Source organism: Heloderma suspectum, chromosome 5 (genome assembly GCF_057233095.1).
Source record: "Heloderma suspectum isolate Gila_16-S chromosome 5, 16-S_ref, whole genome shotgun sequence".
In the NCBI taxonomy this organism is placed as follows: domain Eukaryota; kingdom Metazoa; phylum Chordata; class Lepidosauria; order Squamata; family Helodermatidae; genus Heloderma; species Heloderma suspectum.
In genome coordinates, this window is record NC_139462.1 from 206,837,953 (window position 1) to 206,857,478 (window position 19,526).

The 19,526-nt window shown below is 41.7% G+C and overlaps 1 protein-coding gene across 10 annotated transcripts in view; it reads right to left on the bottom strand.

The window, feature by feature from the left end:
* Positions 1-9,323: 9,323 nt before the first annotated feature.
* ARHGAP12 (Rho GTPase activating protein 12) overlaps positions 9,324-19,526 on the bottom strand; it is a 104,887-nt gene continuing 94,684 nt past the window's right edge. For 9 of the 10 annotated variants that reach the window (XM_084859181.1, XM_084859180.1, XM_084859176.1 and 6 more), the window contains 5 exons: positions 17,079-17,177; positions 14,915-14,992; positions 14,477-14,611; positions 13,140-13,242; positions 9,358-10,990 (listed from right to left, as the gene is read on the bottom strand). In XM_084859181.1, coding sequence (XP_084715307.1) covers positions 10,816-10,990; positions 13,140-13,242; positions 14,477-14,611; positions 14,915-14,992; positions 17,079-17,177 — 590 coding nt within the window. In that variant the 3' untranslated portion in view covers positions 9,358-10,815. Of the gene's footprint in view, positions 10,991-13,139; positions 13,243-14,476; positions 14,612-14,914; positions 14,993-17,078; positions 17,178-19,526 lie in introns of all 10 variants that reach the window. The other variant, XM_084859177.1, reaches the window with a different exon arrangement.

Genomic DNA, 19,526 nt, shown 5'->3' on the forward strand with positions numbered 1-19,526 from the left:
ATGTTCATGTAGTTTTTTTGTTTTGTTTGCATCATTGAACCAAATGGAGTGATGCAAAGCGGGAGGGACCTGGATCTTTAGGGAACAAATAGGGTTGTATTTAGTGTCTCTTCCCCCCCCCCTCCCCAGCCTCACTGCCCACAGCAGAGCTGTGAAGATTTTATTTATTCATTTATTTAAAATATTTCTTGGCTGCCTTTCAGGACAGAAGCCCTACTAAGGCAGCTTACAGCAATAAAATACATCAGAACAGTTAAAATATTAAAAGCGGTAAAAATGTAAAAAACAGTAACAACAACAATGAAAGCCAACAATAAAACCAGCAACAACAGCAGTCCTATCAAGAGAAGGCCATGGTAAAGTAATATGCTTTCAAGGCCTTCTTAAAAGCCTGCAATGATGGAGCATGGTGGACCTCCAGCGGCAACGTGTTCCAAAGCTGTGGGGCCACTGCAGACAAGGCCCTCTCATGTGTGGTTCTCTACCCATTTTGAATAAGGAAGCTTCCCCAGCAGTTTTGCAGCAGTGCAACTGAACTGTCATGAGTCACTGCACCAGTGCAATGCCCTGAGTGTTTCCATGTGAAATGCAAAGCCTTGGCATGACTTGATGTTGCTCTGTTGCAAAGGCTCTTGCACAGAGTGTGCCAACCAAAGGTTCAGGGCATAACATTCTGTACACTTCAGTCTTATTCCTACTTTCAGGTGTCAAATTACAGACATACCAAGACATCACTGCTTTGGAGACTTCTATATGAACATGAACTCCTATTGACCAACTGTTCAACCCTGTGAAGACCTGTCACTTTCCCCTTTAGTCAACCATTTTGCAGACATTAACATTAATACATTTTTATCCCACCCATATTTGAATGCAAGGTGGCTTAACTAGGTTTTCCTTCCCCCTCTATCTCCCATCCTGGTAGTGAAGAGGCTCAGGTCTTCTTAGCTCTAGCAAACAGCATCATATGCTATCAGACTATTTATTCCATTTTCCCTTTGAAAATATACAGAACTTTCTTTAAACTTCTCATTTTTCAGCAATAGCAAGGAAGGCGGTCAGGCAACCAAATTAGGGACAATTCATGGTAAATAGGGAGCCTTGGAGCATATGCCACACACTGAAATAACAATGTCCAAATGTTGATTGTCTAACAGGTCCCAAGAGCTCCTCACTTTGAATTCAAGTAAACTGCCCTGTCAGGTTTCTGCCACCAGTTTCCCTTGAGGCTTTACTCCAGAAAGCCTCAAAAGGCAATGAGAAATGGCCTTGTCCAGATACACAGAGGCATCGAGAACCTCAGGCTTCTGAGGTATTAAAGTAGAGTGATGATGCTGTGAACAACAGCTTAGCATTCAAGACCTGATGATAACCTCTGAAGAAAAGGTTTTGCAGCCCTTGGGGAAACAAAAGGTTTGAACTGTTTTGTGGAGGCTGCTTCAAGAGATGACTCCATTCCCAAGAAGAAGAATAAAATTTACCATATCCTTCTAGATCCATGCCAGCAATAAGCATATGCTGGAACAAAGCTTTTTATCCAACAGCTCCACATATATCTTTTGCACAGATAAAGCAATGATTGTAATTTATAGACATTTTCTTTCCTGTATTTTAGTATAGTGCTAGTTACTTCATTTGATGCTAACAACAGACATTAACAGGACAACCCAACAAAATCTGAGCAAGTGGTCAATTATTTTGTTAGATCTGCATGGTGACTTCGCCACAGTTCCTACAGAAGTCTTCCCCAGCCTGAAATGTGAAGATCAAGAGGGGATGTTTTATCATTTATGGTGGACTTGTAAAAAAGCCAAAACATTTTGGAAACAAATACAGTCTTTAGCTCAAAGAATATTAAAGACTACAATAGAATTAAAGCCAGAAACCTTTTTTACTGGGATTAAAAGATAAACATGTAAAAGAGAAGGGGGGACCCTCTTTCTCTACATGCCAACAGTGCAAGGTTATTGTATGCACAAAAGTGGAAGAATGAAACAATACCAACTGTGAGCGAGTGGCTCATGAAAAGCTGGCAGAGATGTCAAAACTTACTATTATAATTAAAGAAGGATCAATAATTAAATTTATGTCAGAATGGAAACATTTCTTTAGAATTTGTACAACAAATAGAGAAAAATGATATCTATGTATGTGGATTTTGAACTTTGAGATGGTTAATTCTCTTTTGTTGTTGTTGTTGTTAAAATTAGGAGAGAAATGAGATGTCTGTGAACTCAATGTATGATATACAACTAAGATAAGAACTAGAGAATAATAATGAGTATTTGTTGTGTAAGGGGAGCCAAAGGTAGATATCTTACAATCTTAAGAGATATTTTAGTGTATGTGTATTGTGTGTTTATGTTGTTGTTGTGTTTTCTTTTTCTTAAAAAAAAAAAATTATATCAAGAAAAAAGATGTCGTTCCCAACCTGGTGTGTTGTCGTCGTCGTCCCCGATGTTGTAACTACCACTCCCACCATCCCTGACCATTGGTCATGCTGGCTGATGGGAACTGTAGTCCAAAACATTTGGAGGGTAGCAGGTTGGAGAAGGCTGACCTACAGAATTCAGGCACTCCCCTTACTGGGGGCTATCAAACATGCATGAGTGTTATTAGATTTCTAATATGACTGTCCACGTGAGGCAACACTCACCAAGTGAGGCATAAATTTTAGCTCTTGCACGTTTTCAGTCAAACAAATATCTGCCATTATTCCTTTTCCCCTGCAGACAACGTTTGGAAAAGTGGTGATTTCTTTTTCCTTTTTCCAGTTTTTGTTTACTGCTTCTCTGTGCTCCTGAGACAGTGACTATTCCAGGACTCTCCTTTTCCTTCCGGAGCAGAGTTGTGCATGTTCAAAATGAGCAGAGCTCTGTACATGCTCTGACCTCCACTCTGTTCCAAATTGAAAGGCCAATAATCTGTCATACCAGGTAGTCAGTTCATCAGGGACGACCACACTGCCTAGATGCCATGTTTTAGCATACCTGGTCTCTCCCTCCCCTCCCACCCCCCTCCAATCAGTGGGACTGGGGTAATGCTGTCAGCTTGGATGCCCACAGCCAATCAGGTTGTGCAGAACAGCAGCAGGGTCTGCATGGTAGGGGTTTGGGGGGATCCAGGAGCCCTTTCAGCATCTCAGTGTCTTTAAAATTCTTAAACATTTCTTCCCCTTTTGGGGATGTTCTGTGGACATGTAAAGCGAGGATTTTGTATGTTCTCAGAACTTGCTGCCCACGCTTATTCCTGAGTCATCCAGTCCTGAGTAGATACACATAAACTGGATTTTTGTACTGTGCTGCTTTTCACTGTTACTTCTGAATAGACATGTGAAAGGGTAGTTTGGGGAATGCTCTGTGCTCATGCGAAGGGGTGGATTTTGGATGTTCTCAGAACTTGCTGCTGGGAGGCTGTTTTTCTGTGTTCGAAAGCAAGAAATTGCAAGTAGATAAATAGGTACCGCCTCAGTAGGAAAGGTAACAGCGTTCCGTGCACCTCGGTGTTCAGTCATGCCGGCCACATGACCACGGAAGCGTCTTCGGACAGCGCTGGCTCTTCGGCTTAGAAATGGGGATGAGCACCGCACCCTAGAGTCGGACACGACTGGTTGGGGACACCTTTACCTTTATACCAAATTGAGCTATTTTTTAAATTAATATATACTACATGCCTCTACAAATTGAATTCAGGGGTATTAATACATTGTCAACAGGATTAGAGAAGTGTTATGGATAAAGTAAAATGAATTTGCATGGAAAACCTTTCCTATCAGGATAATTGTCCATTCACCCTTTCCTGCAAACCCCCCTTAGCGTGCAATCCTATGCACATTCAGACAGAAAAAAGACCTACAATTTCCAGGGTTTGGCCGGGGAATGCTTGAAGTTGTAGGACTTTTTTCTGTCTAAACATGCATGAGATCGAGTCCTTAGGCACTTTTTACCTGAGTGTAAGCTCTATTGAATACAGTGGGATTAACGTCTGAGTAAACTTGTATATGACTGCACTGTTAGGGAGACAGCCACACAATCATTTTAATACTGGTAAACAGGAAAGGAGAATTGTTCTGCATCAAGTACATTTGCTCAGTTGAGTATTTCTCGTTTCCAGGCCAGGCTCATTAGAAGTCAACTGTAGGACTTATTCAAGCCCTTTTTACACTGTCTGCAGGCAAAGCAGCAAACCTAAAGCGCTTGCCAGGCAATGCACATTCCTGACTACATTCTCAGTGAGGAGATTGTACAAATAAGGAAGCAAACAATCTCCAGTCACACTGACTTTCAGTGCAGGCGAAATAGCAGGTGGGTGGATGAAGAGATGGAGAAAAATCTGTCTGCGCTTACCAAAAAGGGGAAAAGAATGACTGGTAATGAAAGGAGTGGTTCAAAAACAAAACATAAAAAGATCTAAAAGCTGTATCAAATTGAGATGTGAGTTTCAACCCAGTCCTCTGCGTGTTACTCAGAAGTAAGTGCTGCTGAGTTCAATAGATTTACATACTTTTAAATTCTATTTATATCGCTGGGACCAAGTTATGCCCATGTTTAATTGTCCTACTGAAACCAATGCAACTTAAAATGGTATAGCTATAGCTTCATTGTACCCAAGCTATTTAGGCTACAATCTTATATCAACACCTGGGAGTAAGCCCAGTTGGACTCAGTGGGGCTTATTTCTGAATAGACATGTATAGGATTCCACTGTTAATTGCCTCTCCTGCTAAATCTCATGTCCTATGGGATAAGTACAAATGCATTTCTTCCTACTGAAACAAGCCTTTCTGTATGTTTTCAGTGACAACATATAAACCTTGGGAGACACCTTGAAAAATGGGCACTCCAATGATTCATGAGATAAGGATTCAGAAATGGTCAATGGCAGGGGCAGCCTCCAGCTCTATGAAAAAACTGTCCAAGCTACTCAAGTCCATTGTTTCACCTACCTACATCGCTTTTGAGCCAAAGAGCAAAGAGGAGCAGCAGCAGCAGCAGCGGGAGACAAGTGTTATAGGTAAAAGCAGCCCCAGCACAAGCTCTCCTGCTGCCTGAGGCAAGAGAGCACGTGCCGCTAAATCACAGCCCCCAATCCCCTTCCCTTTACTGCATTGTGCCCACTTCCTTCCTGCGTTGCGTTCCACGCCCACTTCTCCTTATTGCTGCTGCATCATGCCCCTCCCACCCCTTTCCTGCTGCCAAATCATACCCCACCCCTTCCTCTTCTCACATTGTGCCCTCCACCCCCTGCATTCACTGCACTGCGTGCCCCCATCCCCCTTAACTTTACTGCCGAGCCGCTCAGCCAGAGATATCAGCTGGTGCGGCTCTTCAGAATGCCTGACAAGGATCTCCTGAGACTTCCCTCCCATAATGCCTGGCTCAAAGGAAGGACCTCCTAAAAGTCAGGCACTTCAGCCCGGCTGGCCGATTCCTCTCCAAACATGGCTGATCCGGAGAGCCCCGCCAGCCACTGTCTCACTGCAGCAAATCCATAGCAGGAGAGCTGCTGGCAGGGCTCTCTGGAGCACCCACTGGAGGTGGCAATAAGGGGCCCTCCTGGCAGGTGAAGCAATTCACTGCTCTTCCTGCTCTGCCACCTGAGGTGGGGGCTTCACCCCACCTCATGGGAGGGCCAGCCCTGAATAAAAGTACCCTGCATTCCTTATTCAGTGATTAAATTTGAATTTTGGAAATTCAATTTCCAAACAATATATGTATACACACATCTTGTTCCCTGCTTAAAATCTGTGCTTGTTTGCTGCACCTTGAAGTAGAGTTGCACAAGCAATTATAGAGAAAAGCATCCCTTTGTAGAACAAATTTAAAAAAAAAAATTCCAGAGCAAGTTGTTCTGGATGTGGTTGTGTGTAATAGCAGCTTATCTAGGCTCAGACTACAAACGTGCAGCTTTAATTGCAAAGAGCCCTCTATTGCTTCAAGCTTCACCTGCTCTAGCAAGTCACCAGTAAAGAACCTGCAGTGCATCTGTGGCTTCTAAGCAGCTGCCCTCTTAATGCTCACTTTGTGTTGCCTCTTGTTCTTCAGAAGGAGCAGGGATAAGAGTATCAAAAGATGGATTTTTGTGTCTGAAAAAAGGTTTCTTTTGCATGAGCAATTTTAAGAGGCAAGATTAAATGGATAAACATGGTCTCTACAAGCCCTAATAAGAAGAGAAAGAGCTAGCTAGCTAGCTCGTTCTGCAAGTGCAGTAATTCTTGCTTTTGTGGAACGCTAAAGATTACTGTATATCTGATTAGTTTGCAAGGAACAATGCAAGTGGTAGTCGAAGCCAAGTCTTGTGTTTTGAAATTACCTTTCTCCAAGCAATTAAATAAATCAAAATGTAAAATTCTAGCACAGCTATTCTAGCTTATTCTCCATATGGATAAAGGGAAGCCCAGACAGACAGACACAGACACACACGGAGAGATCCCCTTCTAAATGGATTGCTTTACAAATGTTCCCTTTAAGCAAAACTGAAATGTAGAAAATATTCATTTAAGCTTCATTATTATTAGGAAAGGCTATTTTTAAAGGGGTGATCCAGCAAAAAAGCAGCCTCAGCAGCTGCTCATCCACACAGCCTTGCAATTGTGGAAGCTCATTAAGATTCCCGGGAGCAACTCCCTTCTCTTGCGTGGCTTTGGAATGCCTCATTAGACATTCAGTAACCGGCCCCTTCTTCAGAGTACTGCGTCCAACTCCTAGCCAAAGTTTATGGTGTATAAATTAGCCATTTCAACAAATTGCTGCTCTTTTCTGCCTTGGCCTGAAGCTGGTTACACAAAAATGACTTACTGTGTTTAACTTTACCTGTAGCTACTGAGAGTTCGCTCTGCTAAACCCACCTCAGTTCTGACCATCCAGTTCCTACTAACCTGTTCACATTTATCAAAGTCTGTTAAGGAGTCAGGAGTCTGCACAGCTACAATACAGGAAAGGGTGCTAAAAAGGGAATTTGCGTAAGTGTTTTCAATACTACTGCTTGCTGAAGTGCAGAAACACATCAAGAGATTGCATGACGTATTTTAAGAGATTGCTTTAAGCAATACAAACACAAGTTAATAGTTAAATGTATATTTTTCAAGTCAAAATACCATCAGGTTCAGTCTTGTTGCTAGACCTCCACAGTAAAACATAGTGACTAAACAAAGTTACTTAATTTGCAAGATGAGTTGTCTGTCACTAATTAGTGGCTTCTCTTCCCTCATTCCAAGGAAAGCAATGCAGTTATTTCCAACAAAGCAAGCCCTGAGTTAGCAAAACGCATGTGTTCTGAAGCACAGCCACACTTCGGGACTATAGATGCTGATGTGTTAGATCTGACAGCTTTGATATGTTAATTGCAATATTATGCTTGACTCCAGTTATTTTAAACACTAATTTATGCCAACACTTTGTAAGTCCAGTTTGAGGTTTGCAAAAAGTTTTTTCTACAATAAATCATAAATTTACCATTGCTTCCTACTTATGTATTTTAAGAAATAGAAAATGTACATTTATAAAGCCTTTGAGAAAACATAAAGGCTTGTCAATTCCAAAGAACAAATTAATTTCTCGCACAATATGCACCAGCTGACAACCTACATTAAGCGTTCAGGGGTTCAGGAAAACAGCTGTCACAGTAGCCTCATATGGCATATTTCATAATTTCCAAGCCACACTATTAGTCCATCTAGCCCAGTCTACTGTGACAGGCAATAGACTCCAAGATATCAGGCAAAGGTCTATCCCAGCTCTGCTACTCAAGTTCATTTTGAAGTGCCAAGTATCAAACCTGGCACCTTCTGCATAGAAAGAATGTTATCTAGCACAGTTCTGTGGCCCTTCCCGTTGTGCCTTAAGGGGAAAAAAGGTAATTCTAGACAGTTGCCCTGAACCAGAGCTGAAACAGAATGCAAATCAGAAATGTCTAGTCACTGCTCATGCTAACTGCTTGAGTCAGATTCAATTACTGGTACCCAAGAAAGCTGACAGCATGCATGGAGAAATTTAGCGAACATACCTGTCTCAGCTGACGAGGTTAGAGACTGGCACCATTTAGGTTAGAGAGTTTATCAGTTGCTCCTCTAAAGGAAGGATTTTGAAGGAGAGTGAGGTGGTGTTTCTATTTAAGAAGTTATTGTTTGGGCCAACTGACTTATTTTCTGAGCTTTCTGTAACTTGGGAAGGTAACTGAGCACATGATGAATGACCAGCTTCAAGCATATCTATTGAAGTATGTTTCTAAACATGTTTCTGTCACAAAGCCTGAGTAGGAACTCAAGGGAAATTGCTTCAGTAGGGCTGATGGATGACCTTTGCTTATGCCAAGGATGGGGAACATGTGGCCCTCCAGATGTGTTGGACTGCAACTCCGATCAGCCCTCACCATTGGCTAGGCTGGCTAGGGCTGACGGAAATTACAGACAACATCTGAAAGGCCACACATTTCCCATCCCTGACTTAAGAGATGGTTCTGTTGATTCTTCTGGATATACCATTTAATACTATTGATCATCAGATCCGATTAAGCCAACATGGAAAAACAGTGAGTTCAGGGAATTTATTACATTTACATCCCACCTTTCCATCAAGAACCTCAAGACTCCCCTATTTTTAACCCATCAACCACCCTATCAGGTAGGGTAGGCCAATAGTGCCTTAAGCCAAAGTCATGTAGTGATCATCATGGGTAAGTGGAGAGTTAAACCTGAGTCACCCAGTCCTAGTCCAGCTCTTTAACCACTATGCCACACTGGCTCTGGCACTGCTGCATTTCACTTTTGTCTTACTGGGCAATTTTACATGTGCCAACACTAGGTAACTTCTATTCTAAACACATGGACGGTGATAGCCAGCAGGCTGTACTTCTGAGGAGATCTGGTCAACTTGTGGACTGGGACCACAAGTTGCCCAAGAGGAGCAAATTTATTCCTTGGACTGGCCTTGCTCCTGAATGCCCAGGTGACTGTTGCTGGAAGTGATTCTCATCAGACACGCCAACTGTGCCCCTGCTGGAGGGCAATACTTTTTTGCTGTCATACATGCCTTGGTAACCTAAGTAGAGTGTTATTGTCGTCCACTCCACGTGGGACCGTCCTGAAAGGCAAGTTACAGGGCCATGGAAGCTCACTGGGTGACTTTGGGCCAGTCACAGACTCTCAGCCCAGCCCACCTCACAGGGTTGTTGTTGTGAGGATAAAATGGAGAGGAGGAGGAGGATAATGTAAGCCGCCTTGGGTTCCTTGCACGAGGAAAAAAGGCAGGGTATAAATGCAATAAATAAAATAAAATAAATAAAAACAGACACGTAAAAAAATACACAGATACCAACAGACAGATAAGGTTTCAGCAGGGCATAATACCACCCAAATCTGGAGCACCAAATTCCAAAACAGCTAACAGTTTTCTTTATTCAGATTCCACATAGCAAATGTCAGATACAGCAGTTAGTCTAGAAAAATACATTTTAAAAATCTTCCGCAGACCATGTCTCCTGTAACAAAAATCTTCCAAAACCTATTTTACAAATCAATCTACATTATTAATGTAAAAAGGAATCTTGAAATTTACCATTTTCATTATATCCAGACATCCATCTATTCAAACATAGGCTTTGCTATTTATAGATGTTAGAATTTGTAATACATTTATCTAATGTAGCTCCTGTACATATTAAATAACATCAGAGGCTCTGCTTGTAGTGCATTAACCATGTAAGCAAGCACACTCAGTATTTTCCAGTACCATTTGCATGCAGATGTAATTAGCATTTAAAAGTGCACAGTTTTTTTCCCCCAAGTTGCCCATTTCTCTGTGGAAACCAAGCATCACAATGTGAGGCATCACAATTATCAGTTACTAATCAACACATGATTAGAAATGTTGGGATAGAAAGTACTCTGAGACTATACAACAGTGTATATAGGTATTTTTTTTTTAAAGTTAGGGCTTCAGTCTGTATTTACATCCAACTTCACTACCACAGATACATACCAAGAATGCAGAACAATATTAAAATTAACCTTTTTGTTAAGATTGTTAAGTATGATTTAATTTCAGAAAAAGTGTAGCCAAAACATAACCTGGAAAACAAAATAACTTTATTAGTTGAAAGGTCTGGCTCATGACAGACCATGGTATATCCTTGGATATGTGTACCAGTTCAGTGTTTGAAGTAATACCAGTGTGCATTCAAGAGAGCCAGCAAGAGTCTGTGTAACAACAAAGTTAAAACAACAACATAAAAGCAAACCTCATTTGAGGAATTTACACTGGCCACTGTTAGCATCTGCTTAAGTCTGTCAAATGAATACCGAAACCTTGTGGACAAGAGACAGAAATTATCTTACAGGTTTAACATGTAAGCATGTCATGTAATAATTCACTAAAAATGCCCATGGAGGTTTTCAAAGTCAGTTGATGGGGTTAATCTTCCCCAAAGCAAGTGGTAAATCTAAAATTAAAAATCAATGTTAAAATTCTATTCCAGATTATCCAGACTGAGATTTAGGTTTAGCTTCTCTCACCACGGAATCCAGTGCGTACATCTATACTAGACCTGCAGTTTAATCGTTAATAAAAATGTATAAACTTTGAAATATTTATAACATTAAGTGTAAAGAAATTCAAAGTTTTAATAGCTTCCACGCGCGCGCACACACACACACACACACACACACCCAGCTTAAAAAAAATCAAACTCTTCCCTCTCCCACAAAAGTGCAAAAAACATCAGGTTGCTGCTTGGTCCACAAATACATCATGTACAAAAGAGATGCAGTTTCTGCCAGAGCCAAGTTCTTCTCCTACTGGTCAATTTCACTGGAGAAATTCAGCGTCCAAAGATGGAGTTCAATTCCAATAGGATTAACTCTACAATCTGGTTCTGATACACTGTGTGCACTGCTATGTTACAAGTCTCTTTCTCTGGTTTTAAGAGGGTTGGACCAAAGACTATGGCTATGCTTTGATAGGTCATTCGGTTCTTCTCTCCATTTTCTACAATTCTAAGGAAAAAGGAAAATGCATTCAAACTGAAATTCAAGTTCACATCATGAACAAGACGGCAGTTGTCAAAAGAACTGCCCTCCTATCAAGTTGTATATAAGTGTTCCAAACCAGAGGCTCTGATGTGCTCACGTGTGCACAACTCCAGCCAAGCAATGGCTGTCCACCCTCCTCCATGTGCACAGTCTCATCTGGAGCATTCCGGAACGTATCATTAAATGATGCAACCCAAGCTTGCCCATAGCTCCCTGCCTGCACTGTAGCCTTGGGAAATGTTTACAAAGTCACAATTTCTCACTGTTGAGGCAGGCAGCCACGTACATCGGCACCCCCTTCAATGCAAATCAAGACATTTCACCAACAACTAACTTGCTTAATAATATTCATTCCACCCCAACCCCAAGCCCCACCCCATATCACAAATTTACACTATACTGAGCTTTAAAAAAAACTGCTTGCGCTCATTTTTCTAGAAGGTAGATGTGAGGGGCTGGGACTGGATGGGCAAGGTGACTTCTAGAGGAAAATAGAGTAATAGAATAGTAGGGTTGGAAGGGGCCTATAAGCCCATCGAGTCCAACACCCTGCTCAATGCAGGAATCCAAGTCAAAGCATCCTTGAAAGATGGTGTATTGGCCCCAGGAGCATAGATTTGTAGCGTTAGAGGGGCCTAGAGATCCATAATGCTTGCTTAAGTTCATTATTGGTGCAATTCCCTTCCTAGTAAGCCTCTGAGCATGTGAAGATGATTCAAAGGGCCAATAACAGCCTTCTCAGCGTATTCCTCACTAATGAGTAGAAAGCCTTATCAGGCTGTGCCTGAGGAGTGAAGCTATGTGTTTATGCTGAACTGCAGGGGGCTGTGCTTGAGAACCAAACACTACTAGCCTATGCTGGGAATGAACGCTAGGGGCGCTTGCTAGTGTTGTGATGCCTCATTGCTGACTAGGGGTGTATGGATTCCCCACTGTCTGTTCCAGTAGGGAATCCGTGGGGGGGGAGGCGATCTGTTCCTCCCCCCTGGAATCCTCCAGAACAGTTCTGCTCCGCTCAGATTCCGGGGGCGGGGGACTGGCTTGGGGGTGCTTACCTTCCCTCCTGCCAGCCAGAGCCATTCGCCTCCTCTCTGTCCCTGCCAATTGCCATGTCTTTAAAAAAAAAGAAAAAAAAGCGATCGGGAGGATGTGCCCATAGACTTATACACAAATAGAGTCATGAATCTTGCATATAAGTCTATGTGTCCATAGGCTTATATGCAAGATTCACCGCTCTATTTTGCGTATAAGTCTATGGGCACATCCTCCTGCTCGCCCTTTTTTTTTTAAAGACATGGCAATCGGCAGGAACAGGGAGGAGACAAACGGCTCTGGCTGGCAAGAAGCAGCGGAGTGCCGTTTCGCCTCCAGTCCTCCTGGAGCAGAGGTAAGTGCGGATTCCTGCTGCAGATTCCTGCCTCAGGAATCTGCTGCGGATTCCTGAGGCAGGATTCCAAAGAATCTGGCCTCATTTGAATCCGCAGTGGATTTCTCTGACATCCCTATTGCTGACATGTATGGTATAAAACCCATTTGACCCAATGGCTTGTGGTTCAGAGAAGCTGTCTGATCCAACCATTGGGTATACCTGTGTGCTCTAAGTTAATCAAGAAAGTCTCCTTGTAAGTAAACCATTGAATCTGATTTATCACTATCTTGGCACTTTGAACCTAAGAGTTCAACACCCATGGCCGGGGCAACACAGATGGCTGTCCAGCCTCATCTTGAATGCCTCCAGTGTGGGAGAGCCCACCACCTCCCTGGGTAATTGGTTCCATTGTCGTATTTAGTGTTCTAACAGTCAGGAAGTTTTTCCAGATGTTCAGCTGGAATCTGGCTTCCTGTAACTTGAGCCCATTATTCTGTGTCCTGCACTCTGGGATGATCAAGAAGAGATCCTGGCTTTCCTCTCTGTGACAACCTTACAAGTACTTGAAGAGCGCTATCATATCTCCCCTCAGTCTTCTCTTCTCAAGGCTAAACATGCCCAGTTCTTTCAGCCTCTCCTCGTAGGGCTTTGTTTCCAGTCCCATAATGAAAATGAAATTATGTTTTTTCATTTGTTCATGTGAAATACTAAATAAGTCACATTTCTTTTCCGTGCACTACTTACCTCTTGAGGTGTCTGAAGAGCACCTGCATGGTATCTTGATTTGGCTTTGGCAACTGTTTAATCAACTCTTTCACAGCATGAACACGCTGTCGAGGCTCTTGTTCTAGACAGGGAAGGAAAAGACAACTTCTATGCACATTGCTTTTCACTGTTTATGGCTGGCTGGATGTGACATTAGCTAATATGTACTACCACCTACTGGCCAAAACTAAAGTTGCTATTCAACAAGAAGATTACAGAGGGGTTGTATGTTGGACTGTTGCAGCACTAACTTCTAAGAGTTCTGTAGCATCTTAAAGACTAACCAGTTTATCGAGGCATAAGTTATCATGAGCAATAGCACACTTTATCAGATGCATGAAGTGATCACCTAAGGAGATAGGTAATAATGGTCCAAGTATAGAAAAGAAAGGAAGTGAAGATAAAAGATGAGCGGTTTTTTTAATGAGATGTTTATCACATACAACAATGGCCTGCTTCCTTTTTACACAGACCAGTTTCTAAGCAAAAGAATAAATGGACACGATTAAGATATAATGAATGGTAACAGAAACCATTTCGATCTCTCAGGACTTTCTGTAGCAGAGGCTAAAATAAGCTGCCAAATTAGAATCCATTAGCAATTGTGATGCTATAGAACTTGGTTTCAATGAACCCCGGGAATGGCCAGCTCACCTATATCTATCTGGTGCTTACACTATTTATCTTACTATGCCTATCCATTACTACTGAGTATTAGTCAGGAGTGGGTCACATCCACGCCGCTTGGATTCCATAGTTGTTTGGATTTAGGCTCTGCATAATACTATGAACACCCTACTGCTATCTCTTGAATTGCTTGATCTTTTAGCCTTACTCTGTTAAGAAAAAAAGTGCTTTCCTTCATTTATCTGAGCTCAGGGTATATATATACCTACCCACTTAAGTGAGCACTTCATGCATCTGACTCATGAATGCATCTGACCCATGACTCATTTCACAATAAATGTGTTAGTCTTTAAGATGCTAACAGCGTTTTCTGTCATTTCCTTTCCAATAATATTAATAATAGTATTTATATAGTATTTTAAGAGGGATGAAAGCACCTCACATACATTCCTGAAAGGTATGATACTTTCACTCCAGTACTGCAGACGGGTGGAAGGTGCTGCAATTGGCAGACCGTGGCTTACTTAAGGCGAGCTAGTGAATTCATGGCCAAGGTGAGATTCAAGCTGGGAACTTCCTGATTTGTAGCTCAATCTCTTACTTGTGTACACCCATCCAAGACAACTACTGCTCTGAAACTGCTATACAAAACTGTCTTAGAGTGAAAAGTTTAATTAGTAAAGACTTACTGATCGCATTGACAAAGTCATTGAAATGACTGTAAGTGAACAATGGTTCTGGCAATTCTCTAAAAAACATTTTCAGAGCTCCTGTAATGACATGGATATCTTCCCATTTACTATCATTCAAGTCCAGTTTTTCATCTGAAAGAGATAGAAACACAGCCATTACAACATACTGAGCTTTCACTGCCACCGTTTATACTCTTGAATACAACATTCAAGTAAGGTAGGCAAGGATATTCTGATAAAATATTCAGGCCGAAGATTAAAAACCTCATGAGATTTGATTCAGTTTTTGCTAAGACCCAACAGAATATAGTCCTATTTTATAATCAAAAATACAATTTGTTAGGACCTGTTCTGTTAAGCACTTATAAATCAACTAAGTATGTGAGCATTTTAGCCCTACTTTGTGATTAGTAATTGTTATGTATAGGAACTTACCATGATTAACTGCAAATCTCAGCTTCTGTATTACTGCAAGATTGCCACTAACTCTGTACAATCCATCAACATCCAATCCTGGAAAAAAAATAAAATTTTGCTCAGTAACTGATTTCCTTACAGGTTATTAGGTCTGACATCATACAGGAAATTGTCTAATATTTAAAAGGAAAGGCATAATCGAAAGCTTCAAGAAGAGATGCAAAATTATGTGTAATACAAGTCAGGTTTACATATTATAGTACTTCATTAACCCTCCAGGGTAGCTCACTTTCCCACTGAGATTTAATTTATATTTATACTGATTGGTAGGCAGAACTTTTCAAAGTAGAAAGGGAACTTCTCAGATCTATTTTGGAGCCTGCTTCAGCAAGACCATGGAAATACAGAGGATGACTGCCAGTGTGTTGCCCATCCTTTTTTCTCATGATATCCTGTTGCCACAATCTGTCAAGCCTGGAATTTATTAAGATAGTACTGTTTCCATTTGAAATACATCCTCTCATTCACACCTTGTTGACTGAATATATGCTATTTAAATTTGGGAAAACATGAAGAGAAGTTCCCTCACACATTTTGTTCACCCAACAGGAAGGAATGGTGGCACAACTGCTGAATTATTGTTCCAAAATCTATCTTTCACCTTTCAAATAAGAAGCTTCGATTACTTTTTGCAGCATATTCATTTAGTCACACTCAGCAATGTAGAATCAGTGTCTGAGCTGCTACCCCCAACAACAGCCCTACAGAGATGAGAATTATCTCACAGCGCTTCCTCTCCATAAGGAAACACTATGTGGACTAAATTCATCACAAGGTGACCATCCACCAGTACCCTATCATTGTTATTGTTATTAATTAAATTTCTATACCACCCAGTAGCTGGAGCTCTCTGGTGGTTTACAAAGATTACCGCTGATTACAGCTATCATTACAGCTGACTAACAGCAAAAAGGAAAGGGTACAGACACTTCTTTGTCATAGTGATGATTATTTAGCTTGTTCCTCATGGCCACAAGCCAGAGGTAGGCTTATGCATGCCTAATTCTGGTGTTGCAATGTCGACTAAGGTTGCAGTGCTAAACTGAATTCATACAGGATTATGGTTGAATAAATTTGCTTATGATTGGGCTGTAAAGCTGCTTTTCTTTTTGAAGGACTATAAATGTAAATGAAAGTTAATTTTGATTCAGGCAAGCAACCATCATAACTGTGATGTGAAATCACTACAGCAACCCCTCATTCAGGGACACTTTTATATGTTTAGGGATTTATATCCTATCCGTCAGTGTTATCACTCCCAGGATGGTTTGCAGTAGTATTAAAACCAATAATGCCCTGAAGATTTAAAAACAAACTTGCATGCAAGCTGCAATCCTACACACTTCCTGGGAGTAAATCCCACTAAACCCAGGGGAATTTACTTTTGAGTAGATATGCAGAGGATTGCACTCTAAAACATTAAACCAGCAGAACAGTAAAAACAGCTTCATCATGACTGTGGCATTTGGTATGCCAGCATTCATGTTTAAAGAGAATCACGTTTCTACCTTTCACAATTGTGTAGGAATAGTTTAAATGGAAAGTCATGGTTTTCTAAAGTTTCTAGAAAAGAAGTTTGCAGCAGCTGAGGAGGAACCTGAGCCAAGCTGAGCCATTTTTTACAGTAGATACAGAATGAATATTATGCCCAAATGCAGGGGTAGGCAACGTGGCGCCCACAGGCCCTGCACCCTCAGACACCTTTCTTGGTGCCCACCAAGGTGTCCTACACCTCCCACATTTTATCTTTTTTTTTTTTTAAATAACAACATTTCTTACTTGGCAGCTGGGATTACTTTGGAGCAAAGTGCAGGGGCCTCTAGCTGCTCTCATCTTCTTTTCTCATGAATACTTATGGGCCACATGTGGGGCTCAGAGACATTCTTAGGAAATGAAGGTGGCAGTTGCCTGTGAGCCAATGCTTTCATCTGCAGCGCAACCATTTTGTGGTAGTGCCCAGGAAATTTTTTCAAATTGCAAATGTGCTCATGGACCCAAAAAGGTTGCCTGCCCTTGCCCAAATGTGTGTCTTGGACATAGTCCATCTGAAATTTTGCTAAGACTTTTGTGTACTTTTTAAAGAATACCTAGAATTACAAAGCAAGAAGTATCTTCCTCCTACCATGTTCTTCGACATGCTCAATACACAGCTTCACAAATTTTGGCACAGTGCTGTTTTCTCTTTGACACAAACTGCTTAGATTGCAACCAAATACTTGATCTGAACAACAGAGAAAGAAATAAAGTTTACAAGCAATTAAGCTAAACTTTTCAGAAATATATACAATGAGAATTGATGGAAATGATCACTCAGCTAATGAACATGGACACACTGTACTTTTCTTAAGATTCCTCAGTTCCTAACATTATATTATACTGACTCAAAGTCAGACTCAGCAAATTCTTCAAGTATCTTCTGTGATTTATTAAGTAATTTTCCATTTGACATTTTATTCCTGAGTCACAAATTGCAGAATATTTAAACAACTGTAGCATTCGCACAGAATCAGTTCCTGGAAGAACTGCCCGTTGTAAAGTTTTAGGCATCTAGAAGTCCAATTATTAGAAGGCACTTCAAAACTGATATACGTATTTTTCCATCACACATTTTTGTTTGCTTGTATCAAGGAATATCTGGACCATCAATAACAACCTTTCACTCACTTTATTAATATTATTTTTAAAATGTTAGACACTCCACTTTTGCTTTTCCAGGTTTCATTTCATGCCCAGACTGGAAAGCAAAATGCACTGGATTCCCTTTTGCTGTATCACCATTAGCCTCCCACAATACATTTCCATCATGTCTCTGTCAACCATATAGTAGTACTCTGGCACAGCAGGTAAAGAGCATTAAATATGTTTAAGCACTTTTAAATCTAAATTACACAGTTCTTATGTATCTGGATATTTTATAATTAACCTCTCAATTGCAAGGACATTAATATGTTAAATAACAGAAACTTCAAAATACTACTCTTCTGGTCTTTAATGTGGTCATTTCAGAGGCTGTATTTTGCTGGGGGCATGGCTGTTCCCCAGGGTGAGGGTCTTTCAGAAATACTGAAATGCTGGATATTAAGAGACTTGAGCTAACTGTATGAGTAAAGTTTTCTTGACCATCTCTTATTATATTCCTTTTTGCACCAGGACTATGCTGAAAGAGAAGGCATTGCAAGAAAGCTGACTAAACATCTTTATGTTTCCTGCATACTTCTCCTTACCCTTTGTGAAGAAAAAATAAAGAGTTCATCAAATTTTCCATGTGATTCCTGACTTCAAAATGAGAACTCTTCAAGAACTTGCACAAAAGTAACCTCAGACAATGCCTGGGTTCGCTGAGGCACAGCAGGGGCGAAAGAACCCATCATTGGTTCTCCTCCACCTCCCTCCGCACGCGTGCTCGTCACACAATCGTGATTTACATAATTACCTAAGATGCAGTGCAGGTTGCCCAGCATGTGGCGTGACAGGGGCGGCTTTGTATCCACCCTACAACCCACAACTTGCAGTAGGGGTTGTAGGCTGGGTGCGAAGCCAACCCATGCCACACTCCACATCACGTCAGGTTCGGACAACACAGCAACCTACACTGCACTGCAGGTAATTATGTAAATCACAATCGTGCGACCAGCACTCACGGAGGTGGGGAAAGAACCAACGATGGGTTCTTTCGCCCCTGCGATCATGCAAAACCTGCCAATCTCTAATCAGTGGGTACAGAAAACTGCCTCCAAGGACTATGCCTTCCAGTTGCCAAGTTACACAAAGGCAATTCTGCTGAATTTCCAAGAATAAAGTTTCTGTCCCTAACCCCAGTAGATCATTTTAGGGCAGGGGAGGGCAACGACTTTTAGTTCAGGGGCCGGATTAGCTGACTGGATCAAGCCGGCAGGCCAGATGGTGTCAAGGCTTTGGGGCTCTGCCCTGAAGGCCCACCCCTTCCTTTGGCATCATCGCTCCCCCACTTTTCAAATTAAAAAATCTCTGTGCCTCTGTACAGAGAAAAGGACTCAGCTGGAGCTTGCGTGAACTGGCTCCTCCAAGCCCCAGCCGAGTTCAGACTCCTCCTTCCTGCACCGCTTCCATCCTGATTGGGACATGAACAGCACGAGGAGGGATTCGGCTGGTGCTTGCAGGTCGGGCTGTGCCTTCCCATGCTGCTCATATCCTGGGAGCAGCTCAGAAAGGCACTCAGCCAGGGCTTGCTGAGTGGTGCAGGGGAATCCCCGTATTATCTCTGATCTCTGTAAGCCCCATCGTTTGATGGAGGGTGAGTGCACAAAGGAGAATCCCTTTGTTATCTCTGATGAGAGATAACATGGGGATTCCTCTCCCCAAAGGGGACAGTGCCCACAGAGGGTGCTTAGTCCTCTCCTGTTTTAGTGTTCCAAGTCAAGGTGGCCAGAGGCACTCAGTGATCAATTAATGGGACCCTTAAAAATGATACCACTCAACCCTTTTAAGCTTGACATTTGATCATGAGAAATTAATGCAGGAGAAATTAATGATTGCAGATTTCTTTTGTCCTGGACTGACAGCAGTGATGCCAGAATTGAGATCTCTGTAA